Source organism: Poecilia reticulata, linkage group LG7 (assembly GCF_000633615.1).
Source record: "Poecilia reticulata strain Guanapo linkage group LG7, Guppy_female_1.0+MT, whole genome shotgun sequence".
Lineage (NCBI taxonomy): Eukaryota > Metazoa > Chordata > Actinopteri > Cyprinodontiformes > Poeciliidae > Poecilia > Poecilia reticulata.
The window spans coordinates 4687013-4710722 of record NC_024337.1 but is presented as its reverse complement, the minus strand read 5'-3'; the positions used below and the strand labels follow the sequence as shown (position 1 = coordinate 4710722).

Sequence of the window (23710 nt, the reverse complement as noted above, 5' to 3'; positions counted from 1 at the left end):
TCCACCTCTTGTCTAATGACTGCTGGAGCTGGGCAGCATCTCAACCTGCTGCAGGGATCAGCGCTTATAGACGACATTATACTCCTCAGGTTACTCTAATTCTTTGTGTTGGTCTTTAGCATTTTGATTCCCACCAACTCTTTCAKTCTGTATGCGACYGAGTCTCTTGAGCTGGTTTATGTGTCCATCCATTTGGTTACACCCTTGTCCCTAGCGGGGCTGGGAGGGGTACTGGTGCCCATCTCCAGCGAGACATTTCGGGTGACTATATAGTTCATAGTGTATAGTTCATAGTGTATAGTTCATCTGAATCAGGAATGGTTTTCCATGTTATAGTGACCAATAACTCTGCACATTTTAAAGAAGGAGAGAAACTGGAATGTTGGAAAGTTTATTTGAACAGTCCRAGGTAAAACAACAGTGTTAATATGAAACACTGATCTGYAGTGTGTTAGGAGAGAAGAACTGATGTGTAAACTAAAAAAAACAACTAACTCAGAGAGCTTAGTACTCAGAGTAACTCTCTCCTTCAGGTCGCCTCATTACATTGAGCTCAGAGTTTTCTACAAAAATACAAAAAGCATTAAGTAAAAACGTACAGGAGTGTTACTACAGAGAAAACGAAAGCTAACAGGAACAGTCAGCTTCTTCCTGTCTGTAACGCTTTTATTTCAGCTAGCGTGAACATTTGCTTCATGCTTTGCTCTTATCRGAGCTCTCCTGCTCTGCTCCCTCTCCTCCGCTCCCAAAGCGCTGGTGAAGCTCAGACGACAGCACCGAGCAGCAGGATTTCTGGGAAACAGCAGAGGAGCCGTAAAGAACAAGAACACAACGTGACCCGACTCCGCCGCCTGAGTCTCTCTGCCTACCTTGCCRTCCTTGGCTCGGCTGCGGGCCCTGGACAGGAGCTCGAGAAGGGCCAGCAGCAGCCCCACACCCAGGCCCAGTCCAAGCAGCAGGAAGAGGCCGCGCAGGTCGTAGGGCTTCAGCGCATCCGATGAATGCGTCTCGTCAGAGCCCAAGCAGCTGCTGGCCCACCACTTCTCCCGCAGGTGTGTTAACTCCCCTGACTCGCTAAGCTGGAGGATGGCGATGGTCAGGTTCTTCACCAGYGGAGAACCTAGTGGGGTAAGAAAGGAGGAATGAGAGGAGGCAAGARGAGCTGGCGCCCGTCTCCAGATGTCATCGCYGGGTGAAAGGTCAGGTACGCTCCGGGCYGATCGCCAGTCCATCCCAAAACAGCTGCTTCCAGTTAGATTCAGTTTTTCATTTCAGGATAATTAAAACATTATGAAGGCTTGTCTGCAAAGATAAACTGAAGATGATTACAATGTGGTGTGAAGTAGCCAATGTGACTCGTAGTGTAAAAGTTGCTGTATATATAAAATGTTCTGTGAAAGTCGTCCAGTGGAAGGTTTTCTGTACCGGCCTGAAAAACAAACTGTAATTCCTGCARCACGGCTCCCAACTGGAACCGAAGCTTTTATGATTGTGGAGGAGATTATTTAATTAGGAACTGATTTGRTTAATCTAAAAATGATAGTTWTAATGATAGATTTTTTTATATTTATTTCTAAAAGTATTTGAAGTTACTCTCATTTCATTTGAGTAAGTTTATTTCACACTCAAACCTGCTGTAACTTTTACCATAACAAGTTACTCTGTTATGGAGTTTACTTACTCACCTCAGCTAACAATAACAGCCTGCCAYATGCATATTAATATCAACATTAATTATGGCTTCATCTAATTCGAWGTGTAATGTGATGGAACAGGACCTGTCCRTGCAGATGTGCSTGATTATTAAAAAAMMAGCTTTCTGTTCTTCACTCAGCAGTGTGGAGGAAGCAGCAGTAACATGTGATGCTGACAGATGCGGATGTCTTACCCCGAGGCGCAGCGATGCTGTATGACCTCATGGAGATGACCTCCTGGGCCCGGGTCAGCCTACAGTACCAAGCCACGGCCAAGTCCAGGGACACAGCTTCCCCGATGAAGGCGAAGCGCCCCTCCTGGGCCCGGCGGACCCCCTCCTGCATGGAGGACACGCAGCTCTTTTTGCGCTCCATGTGCTGGTAGATGCGGCGGTACACGGGGTTGTTGGAATTCTGGGGAAATAAAAACAAGTCATTTCATACGGTCAGCCAGTTAAAGGCGTCGTATCCGCTGGCGGACGCCGGGGGTTCTCTGTGCCTTGAAGAAGAGCATGGTGGAGCCGTTCTCCACTGTTCCATAGTCGATCACATCCTGGTTGGCCAGCTCCTCGAAGCTGGTGATGGAGATGTGCTTGCTCTTCTTGTGCAACACCGAGTTGAAGTTGACAAAGTAGCAGGCGAGCAGCAGCACTGCAAATATCCACCAGATGGCGCCGACRACACGCCCAGACAGAGCTTTAGGGTGAGGGCCGGCTCCTGAGAKGACAAAGACGGGATCAGCTTCTGAAAGCAGGAACACTTAGAGCTCAAAAAGGTTTACGTTGATCATGGGATTTGTTGCGTTTTTCTAAATCTGCTTGACATTACAGCACCACTGGCTCTAATGGCACACAGGCAGGCAGCCAGAGGGAAGGAAGAGTTAAACTCCCCCTCAAACAAACATGAGAACTGGTGCACAGGAAGAGTTCTTGGCCCATCAGAGCAGAGCAGTCTGGCTGCCAACACGTGTTTTATGAAWGATGAGAAAACGTCACTTTTAGTTTTGTGGCGAACAGAGCAGAGGAAAGAGAGACAAGAGATAAAAACAGAACCTTCCGAGGTCTAAAGCTGTGCAGTAATAGTTAAACYYACTGGATACGAACAAACAAAGCAAAACTTTTTTCCATGAGTCTCTATGTAAGATCCRATAGAAGTTATGTTTTAAAACTGACTGGTACAAATTTTCTTACATTCCTTAAAAAAAATAAAATAAAACTTGTGTTGATAATATCTGTAAGGACCCCAAAGGGATGTTAAAGAGATAGAGTTTGTTTTACTGAAAACAATCTGTCATGGTAAGATGTCAGGATCTGAAGATGTTTTTTTTTTTGTTTTTTTTTATCAAGGCATCACATTGATTTTGAGAAAGATGTGACTTAAAAGACAGCCAGCAGACGGCGTGGCTGCACCTGTGTCCATTGTTACCTTGCAGGGTCAGCGCTCCTGTGATGTACCAGAAACTGTGCAGCAGAGTAAAACTGTRCTCGTCTGCTTCTGGGTCGGCCCATTCCATGGGGCTGATCCTGAGAGGGGAAACATGATGGGCGGTGTGGTTACAGGGTCTAAACCGTTTATATTCATGAAACAACTACATTCCTGTTTTAAATCCATTAAGTTACAGGGAAATGTTTCTTCCACATTGCTGAAATTTGCATGTGTGAGTTTATATTTTGGTTCTACTCGGATAAGTAGACAACAATGAATAAATGAACAGACAGACAGGACGGACGGACGGACGGACGGATGGATGGACGGATGGATGGATGGATGGATGGATGGATGGATGGATGGATGGATGGATGGATGGATGGATGGATGGATGGATGGATGGTTGGAGGGAGCTGAATTCAGATAGCTGAATACTCGCTGATTTGTCTTTTTCTCAAATTATGTTTGTCTTCTGCTTAAGTCTTACATTCTGAAGTGATATATTTTTAAAAAGTCATTTCTTTGTTTATGTTGTGTACAGCCAGCACACTCAAACAGGTTGTGTGTTTTAACCACCCGCTATCTCTAGACCAGAGTGTTTTCTGGGTGAACTGCACCTTGTTGCAGATACTGATGGTTTTGGTGAAGTGGGGGGAGGYGGCAGGAGGGTCAGACCTGATAGGCTTTCCTATCTGAGGCCGAGCAGCTGCTGAATCACTCACACATACAGTCCATCACCCTCCTRATGGAGCATTTGGAGAAGAGGAAGAGAAGTTTTTTTTTTCTCTGATTAACCTCAGAAAATACAGTGTCTGCTCTGCCTTCCTCTGCAGCTGTTTGGTTGTTTGCTCTCCAGGTTATGTCTTTCTGTTTTCCTCTYCCTGAAGTCAACACTCAGCTGCTTTGTTTTGCTGATGCTTCAAGGCAGATTAGTGACTTTCTCCTCAAAACACTGCTTCACCTCTCTTCCATATGCCATCCCTNATGGAGCATTTGGAGAAGAGGAAGAGAAGTTTTTTTTTTCTCTGATTAACCTCAGAAAATACAGTGTCTGCTCTGCCTTCCTCTGCAGCTGTTTGGTTGTTTGCTCTCCAGGTTATGTCTTTCTGTTTTCCTCTYCCTGAAGTCAACACTCAGCTGCTTTGTTTTGCTGATGCTTCAAGGCAGATTAGTGACTTTCTCCTCAAAACACTGCTTCACCTCTCTTCCATATGCCATCCCTYCCTCCCCCTGATTATTCGGACCACAGCGGTGTTATCTGGGWCCAGCKGTGGGTGGAGACCRGAAGTCCCRGTTCTGTCAGCTAACTTGTGTGAGCTTGGTGCTGAATGCTGAGCTGTGGTCTATAAGCAGCAGTCTGGCGTAGCTCGCTGCTGCAYTGGTCACTCAGAGCGGCCGAATCTGTTCGCTCTGTAAGCCCAGTTCTGCTGCTGAATGTATRATTCTGCACCACTTCTTAAAACACTGCATGATGACAGGTGTAAGTGCCACTGGGTGGTGGTCATTCTGATTGTCTGTGGATTTTAGGGAGGTTGCAGTAAAACAACCTTCAAACACAAGAGCAATGAGGTTCTGCCTCTTTTTAAGCTAAATAGAACAAACTCTATGTTACAGTTATGTGTATTTAAATGTCTCCAAATCTCCTTTTACATTGATTGGTTAAGGTGACGTTAGAAGTATCAATTGGCGTGCTTTTATTTTTGGCTAGGAATGATACAAAAATTCAGTAAATTGCATCACAAGGAAACATGGCGATTTTTCACTCCTTTTTTTGTTCAGACTGTATTTACTTGGATTCTAATGTTATTGTATAAATAACTGCTGTTTATTATTTTTTWAATTTGTTTTGTAACTTTAAATAATCAATTATATAATGAATGTCTGGTACAACCGGGCAGTAGACCCCTCCCAGATGTGTCTGTGGAACATAACTCTAATTGGCCTGTTCACAGATTTTTTGTTTTTTTTCATGCCTGAAATATTTAACAGAAAATCCAGCTCAGGAAGTTGAAATACCAAGACAAACGACAGGCTGGTGTTTGCAAAGTAACCAATCCATAAGTGGCATTCACATTCCTTGACCCTGACTGGCNGGCGATTTTTCACTCCTTTTTTTGTTCAGACTGTATTTACTTGGATTCTAATGTTATTGTATAAATAACTGCTGTTTATTATTTTTTTAATTTGTTTTGTAACTTTAAATAATCAATTATATAATGAATGTCTGGTACAACCGGGCAGTAGACCCCTCCCAGATGTGTCTGTGGAACATAACTCTAATTGGCCTGTTCACAGATTTTTTGTTTTTTTCATGCCTGAAATATTTAACAGAAAATCCAGCTCAGGAAGTTGAAATACCAAGACAAACGACAGGCTGGTGTTTGCAAAGTAACCAATCCATAAGTGGCATTCACATTCCTTGACCCTGACTGGCYGGATCCCCAAGAGGAGATTAGGAAGTGTGTAGATGTTGCACTCCGAGTTAGTACAACAGTTTCTATTGTTTGGGTATTAATKCTTATTAATGTTTTCAGTAATTCATTATGTGCTTGAAGTATTAAAATAGCGGTATACAGTAAAACATTCCCACTTGTTYGTGAAAAGTTTAGCTTCACCAGAAATATTTTTGTTCATTATAATGCAGAGTATTTTTGAATCTATATGAACACTGCATTTTTTGTTTCGATTTTAGGCTGTGACTTTTATCGTACAGCTAATAGGCGAGAAATGGAAGATGTGAGAGAAGGAGAAGACGTGACTGAGGACGGCAGCCTATCCACATGCTGAGTGCGCTCCACCACCCCGCACCCTCAACAATTTCTGAAGCTGAAATTAGAAATGTTTTGGAGTTGAACTCACCTGCCCACCAAGAACACACAGAGTCCCGTTAGCAGGAAAGCAACGAGAACCCCGACCCACATCTCTGTGGAGAACGGGGACAGCAGGCTGAAGGAGTGGTCCTCAGAGTCCGCGCTTTTACGCAAGATGAAGCTGAGTCCAGTTTGGATGAAGGGCGTGGTCATGTCCACGAAGCGTTCTCTGACAGCAGTGACGGTCAGCGGGGCCACGGCCAGATCAGCCTCCTGGTACGGATTACAGCAACAAGGAGAGTCACAATATCTGGACAGGAGGCGCATCATGTCAGCCGAAGCTCTCCGGGTTCTCTCGGTCCACATTTAACCATACGTTTCATACTTTAATACTAATARTAGTTGATTGTTGCCTGGATCGAGTGAAATTGTCTACTACGAAAAATTGTCTACTGCTCAATCAGATTCCTCCCATTGAACTGGATTTCTGGGGTTCACAGGTTGCCGTTCATCCTGACCAATCAGCAAACAGAAGGAGTTGTAAACAGATTAATGTCAATTTCCAAACTGTTTTATAAATTTATTTAGTCTTCCTAATTTTAGTTTGCCAAACTACAATCATAGGCGCACATTGGAGGAAGTGAACATAATCACTCTTCCAAATATGAAGTAGTTAAAGTTTGAGCAAGAGGAATGTTTAAAAGCGTTTTATTCCTGGTAACGATATTGTAGTTGTAGTCCCCAATGGGGTYGTTTCTGGTTACATCAAACTGGCGCATTACATACATCATGTAAAGATTGGGTAACATTTAAGATGTCAACAGAGTCCCGCCTCCAGCAATCTATTGTTTCTCAACAGTCRAGGGTCCAGACTCAGAACGAAATGAAGCGCAGAACATGGGGCTGATTGTTACCAGGTTGGAGAAGAAATCACTAAGAGTGGCTCAGGACATGTGAGTTCAACCTGTAAGCAGTGGGTTACTGGTTTGAACCCCTACCCAACTTAGTCTATTATTTATCAATGCAAAATATTTAAATTTAACCCCCCCCAAAAAACATTAGAAAAATGCTTCTGTCTTTTGAGCTGAAAAATACTGTGTTATGAGAACAGATTACACAACTACTTATCTCTACTGAAATTTGCTTGTCCAAGAATCATTCCAACAAATTGAACACACAAAAGCCCACAGAAACATTGACAATCATTCGGTGCCTACACGTTTTATACAATGGATGATGTGAAACCAAGTTACAAAGACCAGTTGAAAAGAAGGAGGGGAACCCCTGGTTTAGACTTAGAAACCCTGCGGAGGAGGACAGGTTAAAGCTGGGGCTCGTTGTTCCCATGCAGTGTTGTTTCAACACCTGCTGTGTTTTAATCTTTATCTATGTATTCCTTCCTCATTAAAACCAAGACTTCCATGCTTTCCCATCATGTTGACATCATGAACTTACCCCTCTGATTACTTCTCCGATCATGCCGTTCCAGTTCYCAGATGAGTCCATGGCTCCATACCTGCCGTCCTTCACCAGGTGGACGTTGTACTTGAARCCCAGCTTCTTGGACAGCTCTGAGACCAGGTCAATGCAGTAGCCCTCCAACTGGGAGCCTCTGCTCATGGCGTATGGGTCATCCTGGGAAAACGGAACAAGTTGTATGTGGTGGATCAAAAGCAGGTCATAACACGCTGCTAAGAGAATGGAACGTGAATGGATGAAATATGGAAATCAAAACAGAGAAATGCTTATCAATGAATAAATGTTAGTTCCATTATAAGTACGTCATTTATGGAGCAAAAGTGTTGTAGTGTCTTTATGACCCGTCAGCATTTTTATGTCGGAGGTAGACATGATGTGCTCAGAGGCCCATAAGAGGTGCATCTGAGTCATGTATTCATGTATATCTTTATACATATGAACATYTGAGGCATCCACTGCAAATGTTAAGGTGCCCAAACCTTAACATTTAACAAAGTAGAACTTTACAACTCAAAATTACAACCTGAGGTGCTTTTCTAGTTGAGTTTTTAAAACTGATTCTCAAGTCTTGAATAGAGCCTTTGACTCTGCATAACTCAGCTACATAATGCTAAAACAACATAGCTTATAGCAATATGTTCAACTRCACCTGGGTTAAGTTTTAATCACATTAAATGTGTGGTGTTGTACAAACCTGTTGGTGAAGATGTAGTTGGATGCACCCCAAGCTTGAKGTCATGTTTATTTAACCTGATTATGGCGTTTACAAGTTCTAAAATCTGAGGTGTGATTGTTGTGCTCAGTCGCTATCAGAYTACAAACACTGCAGAAAAATGTCATGCATGACTTTGAGGTCAGGWYTGATGGTGAACCTCAGACTGATTCTGGAGTTTTAGGCTTAGGAGATATTCCAGATGATCATTTCCTGAATTGCAATTAGACGTTCCAAATTCCAGAGGCATTTCCTGTTTTATCGCTGGGAAAACATGTTTTTGTCCAAACTGAAACTGTAGCTGGACATTCCCCACGGTGTTTACATTTGCTTATAAATGTTTGAACAGATGAATGTGGAGCCTTCAGGCGTCTGGTACGGCTCCATACGTCTCTTCATATATTGGCTGATTTCTTTTCATCTTATCCCACAGTGTGTTTGAGGCGTTGTCTATGTGTCTCCAACTGAGAATTAACCTATAGGAAACTTACAATGCTATGACATCATCATTGGGCTTTCCTAAATCGTTTAAAAACGTAGCAATCCCAGTGAACGTAAACCTTTTTGCTTGAATTTTGAAATGAGACCTCGAGAGCAAAGTCAAAATATTTACATAACYAACATAAATTTACATAATAAACCCAAATTATTCTCGACAGAAACGAGTYCTGACTTTAAAAGAAGCAACTTTTGTGCCTCCTCTAGTCATTCACGCTCAATGAGAGGTGGAGAGCAGGGATACCTTTATAGTGGTGATGGATAACTCCTTGGCACCTGGAACGASAGAGACAAACGGTAACAKGGCGGAGTTGTGCTGAAGAAGCATGGTGATGTGATTGTACATAAATATATGCAGACAATGAAAGGATTTAGAGTTGCCACTTGTTCGGCTGATGGGTAGCAGCTTCTACGGAGCTAATGAAGCAGATCGTCACTTTGAGCYGYGTCGTGTTCTCCTCAAAGCCACAGCGGTAAATTAGCCAAGCGGTCCCTGCTGGACCATGGCGGTTTTGTTGGAGGTTGTTTTGCAGTAGATTTCAGAAAGCAGCTCCATGCTGAGCAGGGGCTGAGAGGTACAATGAGGGGGTTGACCAGGCCTCCCGTGAGGGGATCAAATTGTGGACCCATCCCTCTTGGGCCCCTGTGTAATCAGAGCAGTGGATGAGGAGGGGAGGCCCCAAACCCAGCCATTTGTTTTTGTCGCTCATGACACTCCTAGTTGTTTTCACTTCGCCATAACTGACCAATGGCGATGCGGCGTGTCCAGCGGGACCTAACATGTGCTGCCAGAGTCGGTCGGAGACGGGAGCGGAGGTGCCAGGGGAGCGGGCCTTTCAGAGCTGCATGCCGTAACAAAGCCGGCCTGGCTGGATCACACAAAGCCCGTGACACTCCGTCAGCCTCCTCCGGAGAGGATGGCAGGACGGAAAATCTGCCGAGATGCCTGAGACATCCGGTCGGGTCCAGTCYGGTCTTGTCTGCCGCTGACCCCCCTGCACCTAGGGTTAATTGATTCATCACAGCTTGGCAGCAGCAGCCCCTCCACTGGTGAGAAATAGGACTCTGCCACAGTGGACGCTGCCCCCTCTGTGCTTTGATGGGACTCCAGCAGCCCGGTACAGCCAGTGGGGTAAAGGCTGAGATTGATTTGGGAGCGTGACCCTTCCTCGTGGGTCAGCCAGAGCAGGCTGGCACAGATCCAGGCATCAAGTGTGCAGAAACATGACTGCAAGAAGAAGTGATGTCACTGCCTCTGGGAGAAAACTACCAGGCAGAAAACACAAGCTGAAAGACAGGTGTTAARGGAGAGTTTACTTCAAGCTTTTATTGCATAGAGTGGCATTGGTACAAGTAAATAGATTTAAAATAATWWAAAAAATGTATTTAAAGGAATGCATTTTGAAGGAAATTAAAACTTTTTAAGGTTCTAAAATTCTGCAGTTTGCTTAGATGGCAGCAAATCAGTGGATCACAGGCTTAGTTACAAAGCATTTCAATGCAGAAATATTTATTAGAAATAATTAAAAACGGAATCATAAGTTGATTATTTTTGAGCCAATTAACAGACTTAAAATAATTGTAGCMTATTCCAAGGACCAAATATCTGCTGACCATCCCTTTTAGTTTATTTCAGTGTACTTATAATAAAGCACATATTTACTGTAACCAGTAATCTTGAGCAGCACATATACAAGGRTGATTGGCAGAGCTAAGACCCTCCTCTCCTMCCGGCTCTGATTGGCTGATTCTGACAGAGYGGTGTATTTCTGTTGGTGGCAGTAGGACCACAGGGAGCAGGCGGATTTTTCAAAGAATCTGCCTCAGTGAGTTAACAAATATATTCCTATATTCAACAAATATGTAAATAAAAAAAACAACACATTCTTCCTAACGTTATCTAGTGCAACATTAACAGAAATTGTAAATGTGTGTTATGTTGTTTTTATGGCTAAAACATCTTTATTCATCATTCAGTGAATAAGGTAAAGGCAGTCAGAGAAGAATTTCCTCATCATAATGGGAAGATGCACCACAGGGGTCCATTTTGTTTTTCAGTTACTTGAGTAAATGTAACTAGTTATTCCTCCTCAGACTCCAAACGGGAGGAGTTTCTCAGAGCCTGTTTTATTTCAGCTGTAAACAGAACGGTTTGGCGTTCTGCCCTGATAAACCGGGTTTTCATCCATCCACGTTCCTCACTTTTAAAAGAACATGATGTTCCCCAACACAGAAAACCCATCCATCCCAACCACCCTAGGTGATAATAATCGACCTCCTTCCCTCCCACTTAACAGATATTTTTCCCATCAGATCTGATGTGAGAAGTGGAGGTTTTCCTCACCTGCAGTGTGGCTCCATGCAGTCAGGGCGCTCACACAAACCAAAGCCAAAACCGCTCTCATGTTTCCACAGAGCTGGAAAGAAAAGGATAATGACTATGGCTGGGTTTCACAATAATTAATGAAAACCACTTTGGTGGCTAAATGCCATTGCATGGAGCTACAAAGGAGACCTCTTACCCAATTTCTGCCAGAGATGATGAAAAGTGGGGAGTTCTGTATGAGGAGAAATTCCAGGTCCTGTCCGAGGCGTGTGGGAGGAACTGGGCGCAGCAGAAAGCAGTTTGGGGGTTTATATGGTGGGTCCAAAGAGGGAGGAGATCAGACCCAGGACCGCGGGAAGCTGAGTCTGAGAGAGATGAGGTTCTACTTGAGTGCAGGCAGACTGTTACCAGTTTGACCAGAATATTTTTGTCTTCAGTCAACTAGTTCAACACCTGTTCACAGGGCTTGGCGTGTCGGTCTGTGCCTCACACATTTTGGGATAATTAGGTTTGAAATGTCAGTTACTACATGTGGGCTTTGGAAGGTTACATAACACAGTCTGAATTCGGCAGGGAGTGTGTGTGTGCGTGCATGTGTGTGTGGAGGGGAGGTGCTGGAAAGTTCAGGAGCCCACCACTCCTGGAGAGGGAGTGTGTTGCAATAGGTCCTGGTCGAGCAACAAAACCTGCAGATGGAGGAAGGTGGACAGACATAAAAAAAAAAAACACCCCCATCCTCATCGCCAAGACTGAACACAGAAAAGCCCCTGAACAAACATTTCAACTGAATGAAAGTCAAGAGAACAGCTTGCTCTAGCTTTCAACTCACTGGGCTAAATTACAATCCAACCTAAAAAGTTCAGCTTCCTTCCAGTTCTCCATCCCCAGGTCTAACAGTTTGCTGCATTATCTGCCGAAGTCCTTCTTTTTTTTTTTTTTTTTGGAAGAGAATCTACCAAATCTGTCCTACAGCTTATGCTTACAAACTGATTTATTTGCTCAGAGCCTCTGAGAACAGGCAGTGGTTTCAGCCTGAGAGCAGAAAGTGCATTCACTCCGGGACAAAAACATTCTGTCAGGGTTGAAGTGCTAGACGGGGCCTTGAGGTTTCAGTTGAGAGGCCGAGACGTGCCAAATTGTCCAGATAAATACGGCTTTAAGAGGGGCTCGGTGGTTTTCCTGGAATCCTAATGAAGCCATCTTTTGTGCTTGTGAGCTGGCAGGAGCAGAGTCTGTGGCTCTAAAACAAGCATGTCGTGCTTCACAAAGTCCTACGGATCTGAAGAAGGCCTGGCAGGGTCCGACAGCGCACTGGAGGTGGCCGTCAGCTTTTCACACCACCAACTGGACAATGGATGAAGCTCTGAGTGACAAACCAGTGTCCTGAGAAAGCAAGGAGGGGCCGAGCGGAGTCTGTCCGGATTTCAAGGCTCATTTATAATGATTTTTCCTCCATTGTTTTTATTAACTTCCTTAGTCTTTTTTTTAACAAAGCAGGACAATAATTGAATAACAGGAACATACAGTAGCTCACAAAAATATCCATACCCCTTTTCCATAATGTTCCATTTTATGTGAAAGACCAACACAAAGTGGTATGCAATTATGGAGTAGAAAGAAAATTATACATGGTTCAAAATTGAGTGTGTGCAAAAGTAATTTCTCTGAGGGCAACCAATTGCCTTCAGAAGTTGCCTGATGACCGCTAATGACTAAAGAGTCCACCTGTGTGTAATCTGAGTACCAATCCAGCTGCTCAGAGGTTGGTTAAGTGAACATCGGGGAGAAAACAGCATCATAAAGTCCAATAGACACACCAGGCAGGTCAGGGAGAAGTTTAAAGCAGGATAAGGCTATAAAAAGATTTCCCAAGCTCTGATCATCTCACATACTCTACCAACACAAGGCAACAGCTGATCTGGCAACCAGTGGTTTGTTCTGGTTCTCTGAAGTCCAGAGGGTAAAATCATGGACATTGTGGAGGATATGCAATACAATTTACCAGGCATTTCATTCAGCCTCATCAGCTACTTGAAGTAATTTAAATCATCTAGTAATTATTTGTCATTCATTTGTATGCAATCTTTCCAAGCATTCACATGGTCAATTGCTGAATCTTCACAATGTAGTATGTGGAAACCAGTCCTTCCCTTAAAGAAATTTCCCCCAGTTCTAAAATCCTTCCAGTGGCTCCCAGTAGCTCAGAGAATAAACTTTAAAATACTGTTTATAAGTCATTGAACGGCTTGGCACCAAAATACATTAAAGATCTGCTGTTGTACCAACCTTCCAGACCCCTCAGGTCTCCTGGTTCTGATCTGCAACCCCAGAACCAAATGAAGAGAAGCAGCATTCAGCTTCTATGCACCACAAATCTGGGACAAACTTCTAGAAAACTGCAAAACAGCTAAAACACAGACTTCCTTTAAATCAGGATCAAAACACCTTAGAGTTGCTTTTGAACCTTAATAAATGGAACATTGATCAACATATTTCATGTGTATTGATGATTCTAATGATGGCACTAGACAAGATGTAATGTCTGTTATTGGTTTTTATAACTGTTAACTATATGATGTTTTTATGAAGTTTCACAATGTAAAGCACTTTGAACTGCTGTTTTCCTGAAATGGGCTTTACAAATAAACCGGATTGATTTATGTCAATCTGGATTTTCCATCCTGTGGAACAAGAATCAAACATGATTATTCTAAAAATATATATATATATATATATATATATATATACATAAAAATAAAAATCCTCAAACCAATCTAAGTAACGTTCTAAAAAGTCTTAACGTAGTGAGGAAGACTGATCTTTTCTTGGTAGGCAAGAAATTACAACAAACATGTTTTTCGTCTCTTAACGATCCGTTGAACTTGTTCTTTTTTTCGCCCGGTCTCTTTGTTCTGGAGCATTCCTTGCTCCTGTGGGGGGTCTGTTCTTCTTTCTCCCCTCCTGCTGCAGAGGCTGGGAGGAGTGATGGCTGCTAAACGAAGACCCAAGCAGAGAACATAATTGGAGCTGCCAACACCAAGGCCAGAGGCTGGTTCATGTCAGTCTGCGTCAGCCTCACTTTAGCTGCTCCGTTAATGAATCCTCCAGCTTTCTGGAACTCAGGCAGCTTCTGACAGATTAGACACAAACGAAGCAAATGAGGTGCGAAGCGTTTCAGTGTTATCTGAGTTTTATTCATGTCATAATTACACATTGTTTGAACTCAATATTGTCTTGAGAGTTTCTGCTCAAAGAACTTGGACGGCAGGGCAAACGGAACAAACAACATCATTCCCATCTTCCTTTAGTAGCACGGAGAAACGAAAACAGGGATCCGGACGCAATGCCCTGCTCCCCAACACGAGGTGATCTGAAAAGCGGCTAAAATCTTAAATCTTCATATAAAAAACATTGTTAAAATGGAGGAAATCAGTAGTGTGCTTAAAATGGCATGCGGTCAACATAAAGGGCCTGGTCAAAGCTGCTCAGTTAAAGAACAGGGTGTCGGCGCCTGGACATGCCACAGACTACAGTCAACAGAAGAGAACCGGACTCCAGTTCTGTTGTAACCGAAGTCCTCCGAATTTACAACAGAACGGCTAGAATTAGTCCTTTAAAAAAAAAAAAAAACTCGACGTTTTCAATCCTGCATTGAAAAACCAGTCCATCTTTTTCAGCAAAGACAACTGTCAGCATCAAACTACATTTTTCTTCATGACATGCTATCATGTTCAAAATATTGCTAATAATAATGGGTTGGTAATGCCTCCACGTAAACAACCTAATTTATATCTAAAAAGTTCAAGCAAATTAAAAAAAGTATTAAAATCCTATTCTCTAGTATCTATTGCTACTGTGAGGTCATGTCTAAAAAAATACAGAAACATGAGAGCAGGTCAGATTCAACACAAATATGAGTTAATGTATTATATAAAAACTTTTCACTAAAGTCCATTTTCCAACTTCCACAGGGCAGAGCCTGTTGCTGTAGAAGAAACTGTACCAGGTAAGGGGATGGTGAAGAGAACGGTGTGTGTGTGTATGTGTGTGGGGGGGCAACCAGAACCTTCTGCAGGGCGACAGTGTGACCGGTGAGAACAGTATTACAGAATCTGCATCCTCAGTGTGTAAGCTTGAACCAGGAAGTTAGCGATGGGAAGGTGAGCAGAGGGGCGGGGCTCATCCCTGCCTCCCAGTTCCTGCTGTGGAAAAGCACCTCCTGGTTTCTACTAGTGATGGTCGTTTGAGTTCAACTGAGACGGGAACAGATGCTCTGCTGCTTGGTGAGACGGTCTGCTGGGAGAAACCGGCATATATAACGTGTAAAAAAAAAAAAAATTCGGAGGAAATGGATTCAAAACAAGTTTCTAGCTGCGTCTCCCACCATCAGTTCCAAGTCGGCCCGTTCTCAGAGCTGCAGCCTGAAGAACAGTTGGGTGCTGTCAGCTGTCATGGGGGGCTGTACATGGGAGGGGGGCTCCAGCTGACTCAGCAGGTCCAGGCTGCTGCAGGGACTCTGGCCCACGGAGCACGCTCCCTCTGGGTTCCCGCGCTCCTCCATGGGACCAGCAACTCCACTGCCAGTGCTCTCGGTGCTCCCAGTGAAGCTGAAGCTAGCACTCCTGGCCTGGAGCAAACCCTGCAGCCGCTTCCTTTCCTGGGCCTGTTTGGCCCTGTTGGCGATGTAGCGGACCCTGCTCTGGCTCCTGGAGGAGGTCCGTCTCACCAGCGCCTCCTCGGCCTCCTGCCCCCCCACGCCTCTGGCTCCGCCCTCCGGGATGAAGTCACAGGGAGTCAGCGGCTCCACGTCGGTCAGCCTGCGCAGCTGCTCCGTCAGGTCGCTCTGCGGCCGGCTCCTCGGAGCGCTGCCCTTACGGACAACATCTCTGCTGGGCCGTACAATGAAGCTGCGGCTGATGCTGCGGTACTTGCTGTCAAAGTTGCAGGAGATGTCCTCAGAGGTCAGGTCTCCGAGGCTTTTTGACATGGACTCAGCTGAGGTTGCAGCGCCGCTCGGCCTTTTGGGCGACGCCTGCTTGAGTCCTTCCATGTAAAGCCGGCACCAGGTGTGCCTTCTCTGGGTCAGTCTGCCAGGTGACTCGTCTGCGCCATTCTGGGCTGGCTGCAGTGGTCGGGGCTTAAGCTCGTCTTTGGGACAGCTCTTTTGCTGAAGGTTGGGGTTGGATTTGCTCTTGCTGACCCTCACCGTGTCGCAGGGAGGCGGCACGGCGCGGCGGCAGTCCATCCAGGAGGCGTCGCAGCCGTTACTGGGACTGGGCAGAACGCACAGGCTCCTTCTGGCCAGGTTAGGTAGAGACAGGTCGATCACCGTATCGTTGGAGGAGATGCTGGAGGACGAGGACATGCTGTCCCGGTGGCTGCCGGGCTCCAGTTTGCTCCAGAGCCGGTCGTTCATGGTGGCGTCTGTACAGACCTCTGGTACAGCCGACTGGGCCGGCTTGGCTCCCTCCCCCAGAACGTGCCCTTCGCTCTTTGCCCGTCTTACTGGGACAGGTTGTGGCGGGGAGCTGAAGAGAGCTCTCCTGGCCTGGGGAGGCTGAGCAGCCGGGGGCCCCAGGCTTCCCGGCGGCCGTGTTTCACCTGGGGGCTCTGCTCTTTGATGAGGCTTTTTTTCTCCTGGAGCGAGAGTTTCTGGGGTTTTCCTCCGTTCTGGTATCTTCTCCTCCAAGGCGCCTCTGGTTGCCCGGGCGACTCGGGGGGACAGAGACGGTTCAGCCATCTCTACAGGACTGTTGGGAGGGAAAGAGGTGGAGACTTTAACGTCTCTGCTGACTTTAGTGGCGCTGTACGCTGCGCCATACAGGGAACTGCCGGCTGTAGAGGCTGAAGGAACAGCTGATGGTGGATGCAGCGGTGTAGGAGTGGAGTGATGCGGTGACAGGCTTTGCTCTGGACTGGAGGCAGAGCGGATCAGACAGCTGCTACTGGGATTTCCCCCTTTTAGTGAAGGAATGCGAGGAGGGGAGCTTGATTCCTGCACCATGGAAGAGTCTGAGGAGAGAGCAGCAAAGAAACCAGTAACCACATGGAGTCATGATCCTGTTCAGTTTAATGTTCACAGTCAGCTTTCATCAGTGTAATGCAATGGTATGTAATCTTAACAGCACAGTTTTATTTACGTGTCTGCATGTGTTTGGATGCGACCAGGAGACGGAACGTCAGCAGAACCATGACAGTACGCCAGGTTTTCCCCATGTCTCTCAGTGAGGAGCTGAGATGCAACACTAAGAGCTGAGGAAATGCAGCAGGAAAGACCCGCTTCGCTCTCCGGCCTACACAACCCATCAGAACACAGCTGGACTCGAGCTAATCTGGAAAACCTCCTGCAGAGTGACGGCAGTGAGGACGTTGCCAAGTTCCCTCCACGCATCACCACACGGTCCAGATTCCCTCCAGTAAACACGAGCTGCCTGCTCAGCCTCAGACCACGTCAGAAGCCGGCAGCGTGCTAGCAGACATGCCACGCCACGCCGCTTTCATAAGAATCTTTTCTACTCCCGCGTCGTCTCCATGACCTCGTTACAGCCTGCAAATTTGTCTATTGGGCAGGTTCCTGCAGATGAACCAGCAACGACATTGAAAGAAGAAACTGAAAAAGCAGCAGATTGATTCTGCGTTTCACTTCAGAATCAATACTTAAGGCTGTAATCAGTGGGTCAAACAGGTGGATCTAAAACAAGCTAGCTAGTTTTTAATACACTACATTATCACGCTTATTCGGTCATCCACCTTCACAAACCCTCTCACTTAAATAACATTTGATACTTAATACATATGATGGACCATTTGGTCATTCATACAGAAACGCACCTCTTGGGTCAGACACTGATGTCCAAAAGGCCTTGCTCTGAGTTTTTGCACCAATTAATTACAAAGTTGTTCAGTCAGGTTGAGGTCAGGACTCTGTGCTGGTCAATCAAGCTTTTTCACACTGAGGATCTCAATTTGAGCAATGGTGTGTAGAACATGGAGTCAATAAGGAGATTCACTAAATGAAACAGATTAATTTCACATAGACTTTATATCTGGTAATTATATGAGTTTCTTCTTACAACTAATGGAAACATGACATTTAAGGTTAGAATATTAAGTCTGACCAATAATAATAATAATAATAATAATAATAATAATAATAAATATACACCAATACATTAATACAGAAATGTGGATTTAATGAAAAGTATAATGAATACCTGCTTAAAGGTTATGCATAAAAAGTACTTCTAATCTGAACAAACAAGCCTCATCAGAACATATTCTAATTCCTTGAATATGTCCACGGCTGTGTCTCCACAGTGAAGCATCTAGTTTCTCTCACTGGAAATCAGGAGTTCACACCCTAATCCTCCCTGAACCAAACTTTATAAGATGCGTTCAGGGAAGTGTGCTTCAGCTGCTGCAGGATGATTCCTGTCTGATTTTATGCAAATTACCACTTTGTGGATAATTCCCAATTGTTCCCAATCTGTTAGAATAAGAGCTTTTAGATTGTGATTCGAAGGTGAGCCAACTGTAACAATTTCAGTAGCTGATCTTGTTTTAACTTTAGATGTGAAGAGCATAAGCATGTTTAAAACTCCATTTTCAAGTCAGGATATCAGTTGCTTTATATGTACCACTGATATTAAACCTATCATTCTGACATTAACAAGCCATGAAGGTTCAAGCTTCAATCAGACACTAATTTGAGCCATGATTCTGAAAATGGACACACAGTGTGGTCATTTTCAGAACAGTGTCACACACCTTTAGATGGATTACAGAGTAAGGATGAATTAGATCACAATGGCTTTGTTCATGGAAATAGTGATGCAAAAGAAAACGAATTGGTGTAAGTGTTGAAAACCTACAGAAATTCTGATTTTAACTTGTTAAAACTGTCTACATATTAGCTTGAAGCTTGCAAGAGAGGAAGAACTCTACACCCCGTTGACATTAAAGACCACCCAGTTACTGAAAAACACCCACTGTGAGCCCTCCTCGCCACTTTTGTACAGAAATCTATGGAGGGTGTTTCCCGTTTTCTCTATCAATCTTCTGGGTTAGTTTGATTGTCCTCGTTCTTTAGAAAACATTCTTCTGTTTTCATTCTTGTTTAAGGCTTTTTTTTAATACTCCCCCCACCCCCCAAATAAGCAAATCCCATCCCCAGGAGCAAAGGGCAGATGGAGAAAAGATGGTTGGTGTCAGAAAGGACAGTGAAGTGAAGGTGTTGCAGTACTGCTGGCATGCATGTAGTGAGTTTACCTGGCTCTGGTCATCCCCTCAATTCTGCACTAGGAACAGAGAAAGCGTGCAAAGAGGAACAGAGAGGAAAACAGGGAATTATCCAAACTGCAACGAGAAGGAGGAAGAGAAGCAGGCAAGCAGCAGCTTGTAGGACAGAACGCAACTCATCAGGACATGTTGCTCTCTAATATCATGATGTTCTACACAGAAACTGGGTCTGGAACAGGCTTACTATAGCATACATCTGCCAACATCATATGACTATGATCTACTCCAGTGAAGCCAGAACCTAACAACTCTAAACGCATTCTGCTTTCCCCAAAAGAGCCATTTGCATACAAAATATCTCCATCACATGATCTACCAGCAGGCAGAGGGGAAGAGGGGGAGCATCAGGGTGGAACAGCTGGGTCCAAACAGAACAGCAAAACAAGGAAATCCATCATGTGAGCAGGAGGTTTTTCATGGACGCAGAGGAAACATCAGGAACTCGTGACTCTGAGCTCAGCCCATCACACAGGAAACCTTCCAGGACTCCAGCTTAGTAGAACATGGATATACCATGAGGCTCAGGAACGTTACAATTAATGAACAGGGTCGGAATGATTAAACTTCCAAAATATACAATCCAGCAGGTGAACCACTGTTATATTAAAACAACAAAAAAATAAAGGTCTAGTGTGAATGTTTGAGCTACTAGTCCACATTACTGATGCCTACTGACTTTAACCTACTAACATTGAAAGTAAAAATAAGTGTACATATACAGGCTGCATCGGTTTCCAAGATGCAGGTGTCCATGTTATAACATGAGGTATTTACACAGAAAATTGATTCATTTTTTAACTTTTAATGAAATGAGTACATACTGGAAAAATACAGAAATATACCAGTGTCTACTACACGTAGGCCTAAAAAAGAAATACAGTAGTACAGCAGGAAAAGTAACCATCTTCATCTTCCTACTGTACACTAAAACTACTAAAGTTTCAGCATCAGAACTTAACAGTGAATCTCTTTTTTGTTGTCGCTCTGTCGCTTTCATTGAAGCAAATTCTATCGCAAGCTTCTGCTGTCCTCTTCATCACACAGCAGTCCAGCCTTTCAAAACATGTGGTGTAGTTGCTTAGTGATGAGCAGAATGCTCATGCTGAACACAGATGTTCAGTGGAGCTGAGATCAGGGTGGGCACCAGGCCATTTCACCCTCTCAGAGAATCTCATCTTGATTTATCTGATCTGAGACTGGCTCCAAAAAAGACAGGCCATGGAGATGCTGTCCCACAGCATCACACTGCCTCCACCAAAAACTGCTTGGTATTGGCAGGAAAAAAATTTTCACACCTGCAAACTCGATTCTGCTGCTTAACCCAGATGTGTCTTTTTCCAAATGTGTAGAAATTTAAGGGAGAATAAAGCCTTTAGCATACAAAATATATTTTCAAGAAACATTCTTAAAGTGGGAAAAAAATGTGAATAAAATCTGAGCCGTCTAATCACTGGGTTCACAGACCTGAGAATTAAAGAGCTGCAGTTCTCTGCTGGCTGGTGAAACAGATGTCTGAGAGCAACACTTTGACAACGACATCAAACTAATCCCAGTTTACAAAAAACTTACCACTGTTCTCATCTGTCGAGCATGTTGGTAATAKTAGGAAGGGGATATTTAGAGAAACAAACCGAGTTACTCATTAGAAGACTGTTTCAATAAAATATTTGACTCAACATAAATGGTAGAATAAAGAAAAACAGAGTACTGTGACTACAACTACGCTGGACTCATGTTTACCGCCGTCCTATCAGGGACACAATGGGTGAAAAGGTTTCTCACTACAGAGGACTAAGGTTGGACCTACATCCACTACCAAACATCGACTCCAAGTCTCTAATGGAAGCTCGTCTACGGCTACCACCAGGTTGGCCTCAGGCTCATCTTACCAGTAAAAAACATGGGAGACTTATGGTGCAACTCTTCCATTTTCTGGGCAAACAGGGCGTTCATCTCGCGCTGCAGGGTCCCTACTGCCCTCTTGCGGCTGTCGAGGATAGAGCGCGGAGGCAGCATGGGAGGCGACTCCAAGCTGCTCAGACTGTCATAGCTGCTGCTGTCGCTGAGCAACAGAGCTTCACTCACAGTCAGCGGTTTTAATGGAATGGTTGATGAGCCACAGACAGACCCGTAGTTGGGGGGGGTGGTCTGCTGCCAGCATAGGCTGGTCCTGCAGTCTGGAGCCATGCAAGGTGCTGGTGTAATGGCGTTAGGGGAGCGCCTGCGTGGAACGCTGCAGGACCGGCTGCTCCTGGGATGAGCTTGAGGATGAGGCCGGAGGTGTTGGGGACCGAGAGTCTGTCTGGCCTTTGACCTGGAGAACGGGGCGGTACATAGGACAGCCTGAGGAGGACACTGAAGCTGGGCTTCCACGCAGGAAGTGGCTTTGGACAGAGGCTGCTGTAAGTCAGGAGGGGCAGCCGCTGTCTTGGTAACTGCATCTTGTTGAGCTTGTCTCTTGTCTGGGTCTGAACAAACATTTCTCTCCTGTCTGTCCCCGTCTGTCTTTCCAGACTTGCCTTTTTGTGTTTCCTCAACCTTTCGTTCGGCCTCTGGACTCTCCTTGGAGCCAATCACACAGGTGATGCAGTTGGAGGACATCCCCACCCTACCTGAGCTACTGAGAGCCACTCGAGCGAACACGCCTGGCTTCATGTCCAGCGGCTCGTGAAAGCGGAGACGGCTGGCCCGCTTTAGAGGCTCACTCATGGGTCGGCGCTGAGCAAAAGGTGAGCTCTTACCTTTGCTCTCCTCTGGGTGGAGAGCTCCGTTCGTGTCAGGACGGTCCCAGGAGCCCTTGGCTTGGTGGGGGTCCACCGATTCACCGATATGATGCTGTGGTGAAGGAGTGAACTGGTAAGATGTGGCCGCAGATGCCTTGTCTCTGTCCTCAGACTCCCGCTCCTCACTTGCCCCCTCCGAGCTGTAATCTTTGGTGTCGATGGCGAGCTCAGGGAAGCCCTTCTTAACTTTGGGCTGGCCTCTGGTGGGGGCGCTGGCGGTGCGGCGCAGGAGGTGGGCACCGAACGGGTGCTTACGGCCGGGATGCACAACAGCATGGCTGTCCAGGGAAGCCTGCTTTGGGTTTCTGTGAAACAGACCCTTTATACCACCGGCTGCTCTGGCCTGTGGAAGAAACAGGAAGTGGTGTAAAACACTGAATCAAACAGAGGCTGATGTTTCCACATGTGAAGGGACTCATCCGTGTTAGAAAAAAAATTACACAAGCCATTTTAACACAGTAAGTATGCATGCACATATCATACACACACACACACTCACGCGCACGCACACACACACACACACACACACACACATTTACAGAAGAAGCATCTGTTAATGATCAACCATACAGCATTGTGCAAAAGTTTCAAATCATCCCACATATCCTTTTCCCCCCCAAACCATTTATCTGTTAATCTGGTCTTCATCAGCAGTCTTTGACATGTAGAAACCTTAAGATTTGAATGGAAAACTGTATCCTTGAAGGTAAAATATTCTGACTCTCACTATGATAACTTTATTATTGCACGTCTGGATTAACTTTCCAGCTGAACATTGTCCGTTTGTAGAACACGAAGAACTTGGCTGGGAACTAGAAAATGCTTTCACATGCTACATGTTTAGGGCCAGTTCACACTGTATGAACACTTAGACAGTTAGATAATGATGGCAATGCTTGAGAAACTCAGTAGGAGATGAAGATTACAACTGAGCAGAGCAAACACAAAGGAGTGTTAGTGGGATCAGGTAGAAGGTGTCTTTCCAGCACATGGAAGAGCAGGTTGATAATCTAATAAACATTAGTTGGAATTAGATTCCAAAAAGAAACTGCTGTAGATCAAGGCTTTGCAACAGAGGGAGACTATTGAACTCTGCTTTCTCTTTCTTCAGCACAAAATATCTCAAGATGAATGAAAAAAAAGAAGAAAAAAAAAGCTGTTATTTGCAGAGGACATTCCCCTGTCTTTTTTTTAAATACACAGATCAAAGTGTCTGACAACATTACTCAAGAAGTATTAGAATAATTAAAAATGTTTGTGTAGAAATGCACCTACTGTGTGTTAAAAAGGCATTTGCTCCCTGACAGTTTTCTTCTGTTTTTGCTTTTTCCCCACGCTGATGATTCGTTAGTTCATTTTTCCTAATAAACTAATTGTAATAACAGACCCACAGGAAATTCGAAAAGCGCATTACCGCATTAAGTCATTCACATGACTTAATGCGGTAAGTCATGTGAATTACCCTGACCATAAATCTAACATCTGCATCAAGTATTTAAGATAACTAGAAATACATTGTTTTTTTTTTTTAACCACCGTAGACACATTCTGTTCCTCCTTTCTTTGCATATTGTTTTAATTTAGCCAGAGGGTTTTCCATCATGGTGTTTCATGTAACCACAAGTCATGCAACATCATCTCAAATGGATCACCATTGTTCCAATACTGTATACTCCAATAAT

The 23710-nt window shown here is 44.6% G+C and overlaps 3 protein-coding genes across 4 annotated transcripts in view; all 3 read right to left on the bottom strand.

Annotated features, from left to right (window-relative positions):
• Positions 1-375: 375 nt before the first annotated feature.
• LOC103466963 (probable glutamate receptor) lies at positions 376-11433 on the bottom strand. The gene is made up of 10 exons (XM_008412921.2): positions 11144-11433; positions 10966-11038; positions 8866-8897; positions 7388-7567; positions 5982-6205; positions 3120-3217; positions 2194-2411; positions 1889-2108; positions 870-1120; positions 376-792 (listed from the first exon to the last, which is right to left on the bottom strand). Exons 2-10 carry the CDS (start codon positions 11024-11026, stop codon positions 694-696), a joined length of 1383 nt encoding a protein of 460 aa, XP_008411143.1. The 5' UTR covers positions 11027-11038; positions 11144-11433; the 3' UTR covers positions 376-693.
• Positions 11434-14110: 2677 nt separating this feature from the next.
• Positions 14111-22407, bottom strand: LOC108166425 (1-phosphatidylinositol 4,5-bisphosphate phosphodiesterase eta-2-like). The gene is made up of 2 exons (XM_017305670.1): positions 21987-22407; positions 14111-16959 (listed from the first exon to the last, which is right to left on the bottom strand). The coding sequence occupies exon 2, from the start codon at positions 16949-16951 to the stop codon at positions 15356-15358; it is 1596 nt and encodes a 531-aa protein (XP_017161159.1). The 5' UTR covers positions 16952-16959; positions 21987-22407; the 3' UTR covers positions 14111-15355.
• Positions 19222-23710, bottom strand: part of plch2a (phospholipase C, eta 2a) — a 56804-nt gene continuing 52315 nt past the window's right edge. For both annotated transcript variants that reach the window (XM_017305668.1, XM_017305667.1), the window contains 2 exons: positions 21135-22371; positions 19222-20826 (listed from right to left, as the gene is read on the bottom strand). In XM_017305668.1, the coding sequence (XP_017161157.1) occupies positions 20789-20826; positions 21135-22371 (1275 nt within the window). In that variant the 3' untranslated portion in view covers positions 19222-20788. The remainder of the gene's footprint in view (positions 20827-21134; positions 22372-23710) is intronic.

Bases quoted from the DNA above. Each gene is read 5' to 3' on its own strand.
- LOC108166425 (XM_017305670.1), bottom strand. From the start codon at position 16,951: ATGGTGCAGGAATCAAGCTCCCCTCCTCGCATTCCTTCACTAAAAGGG.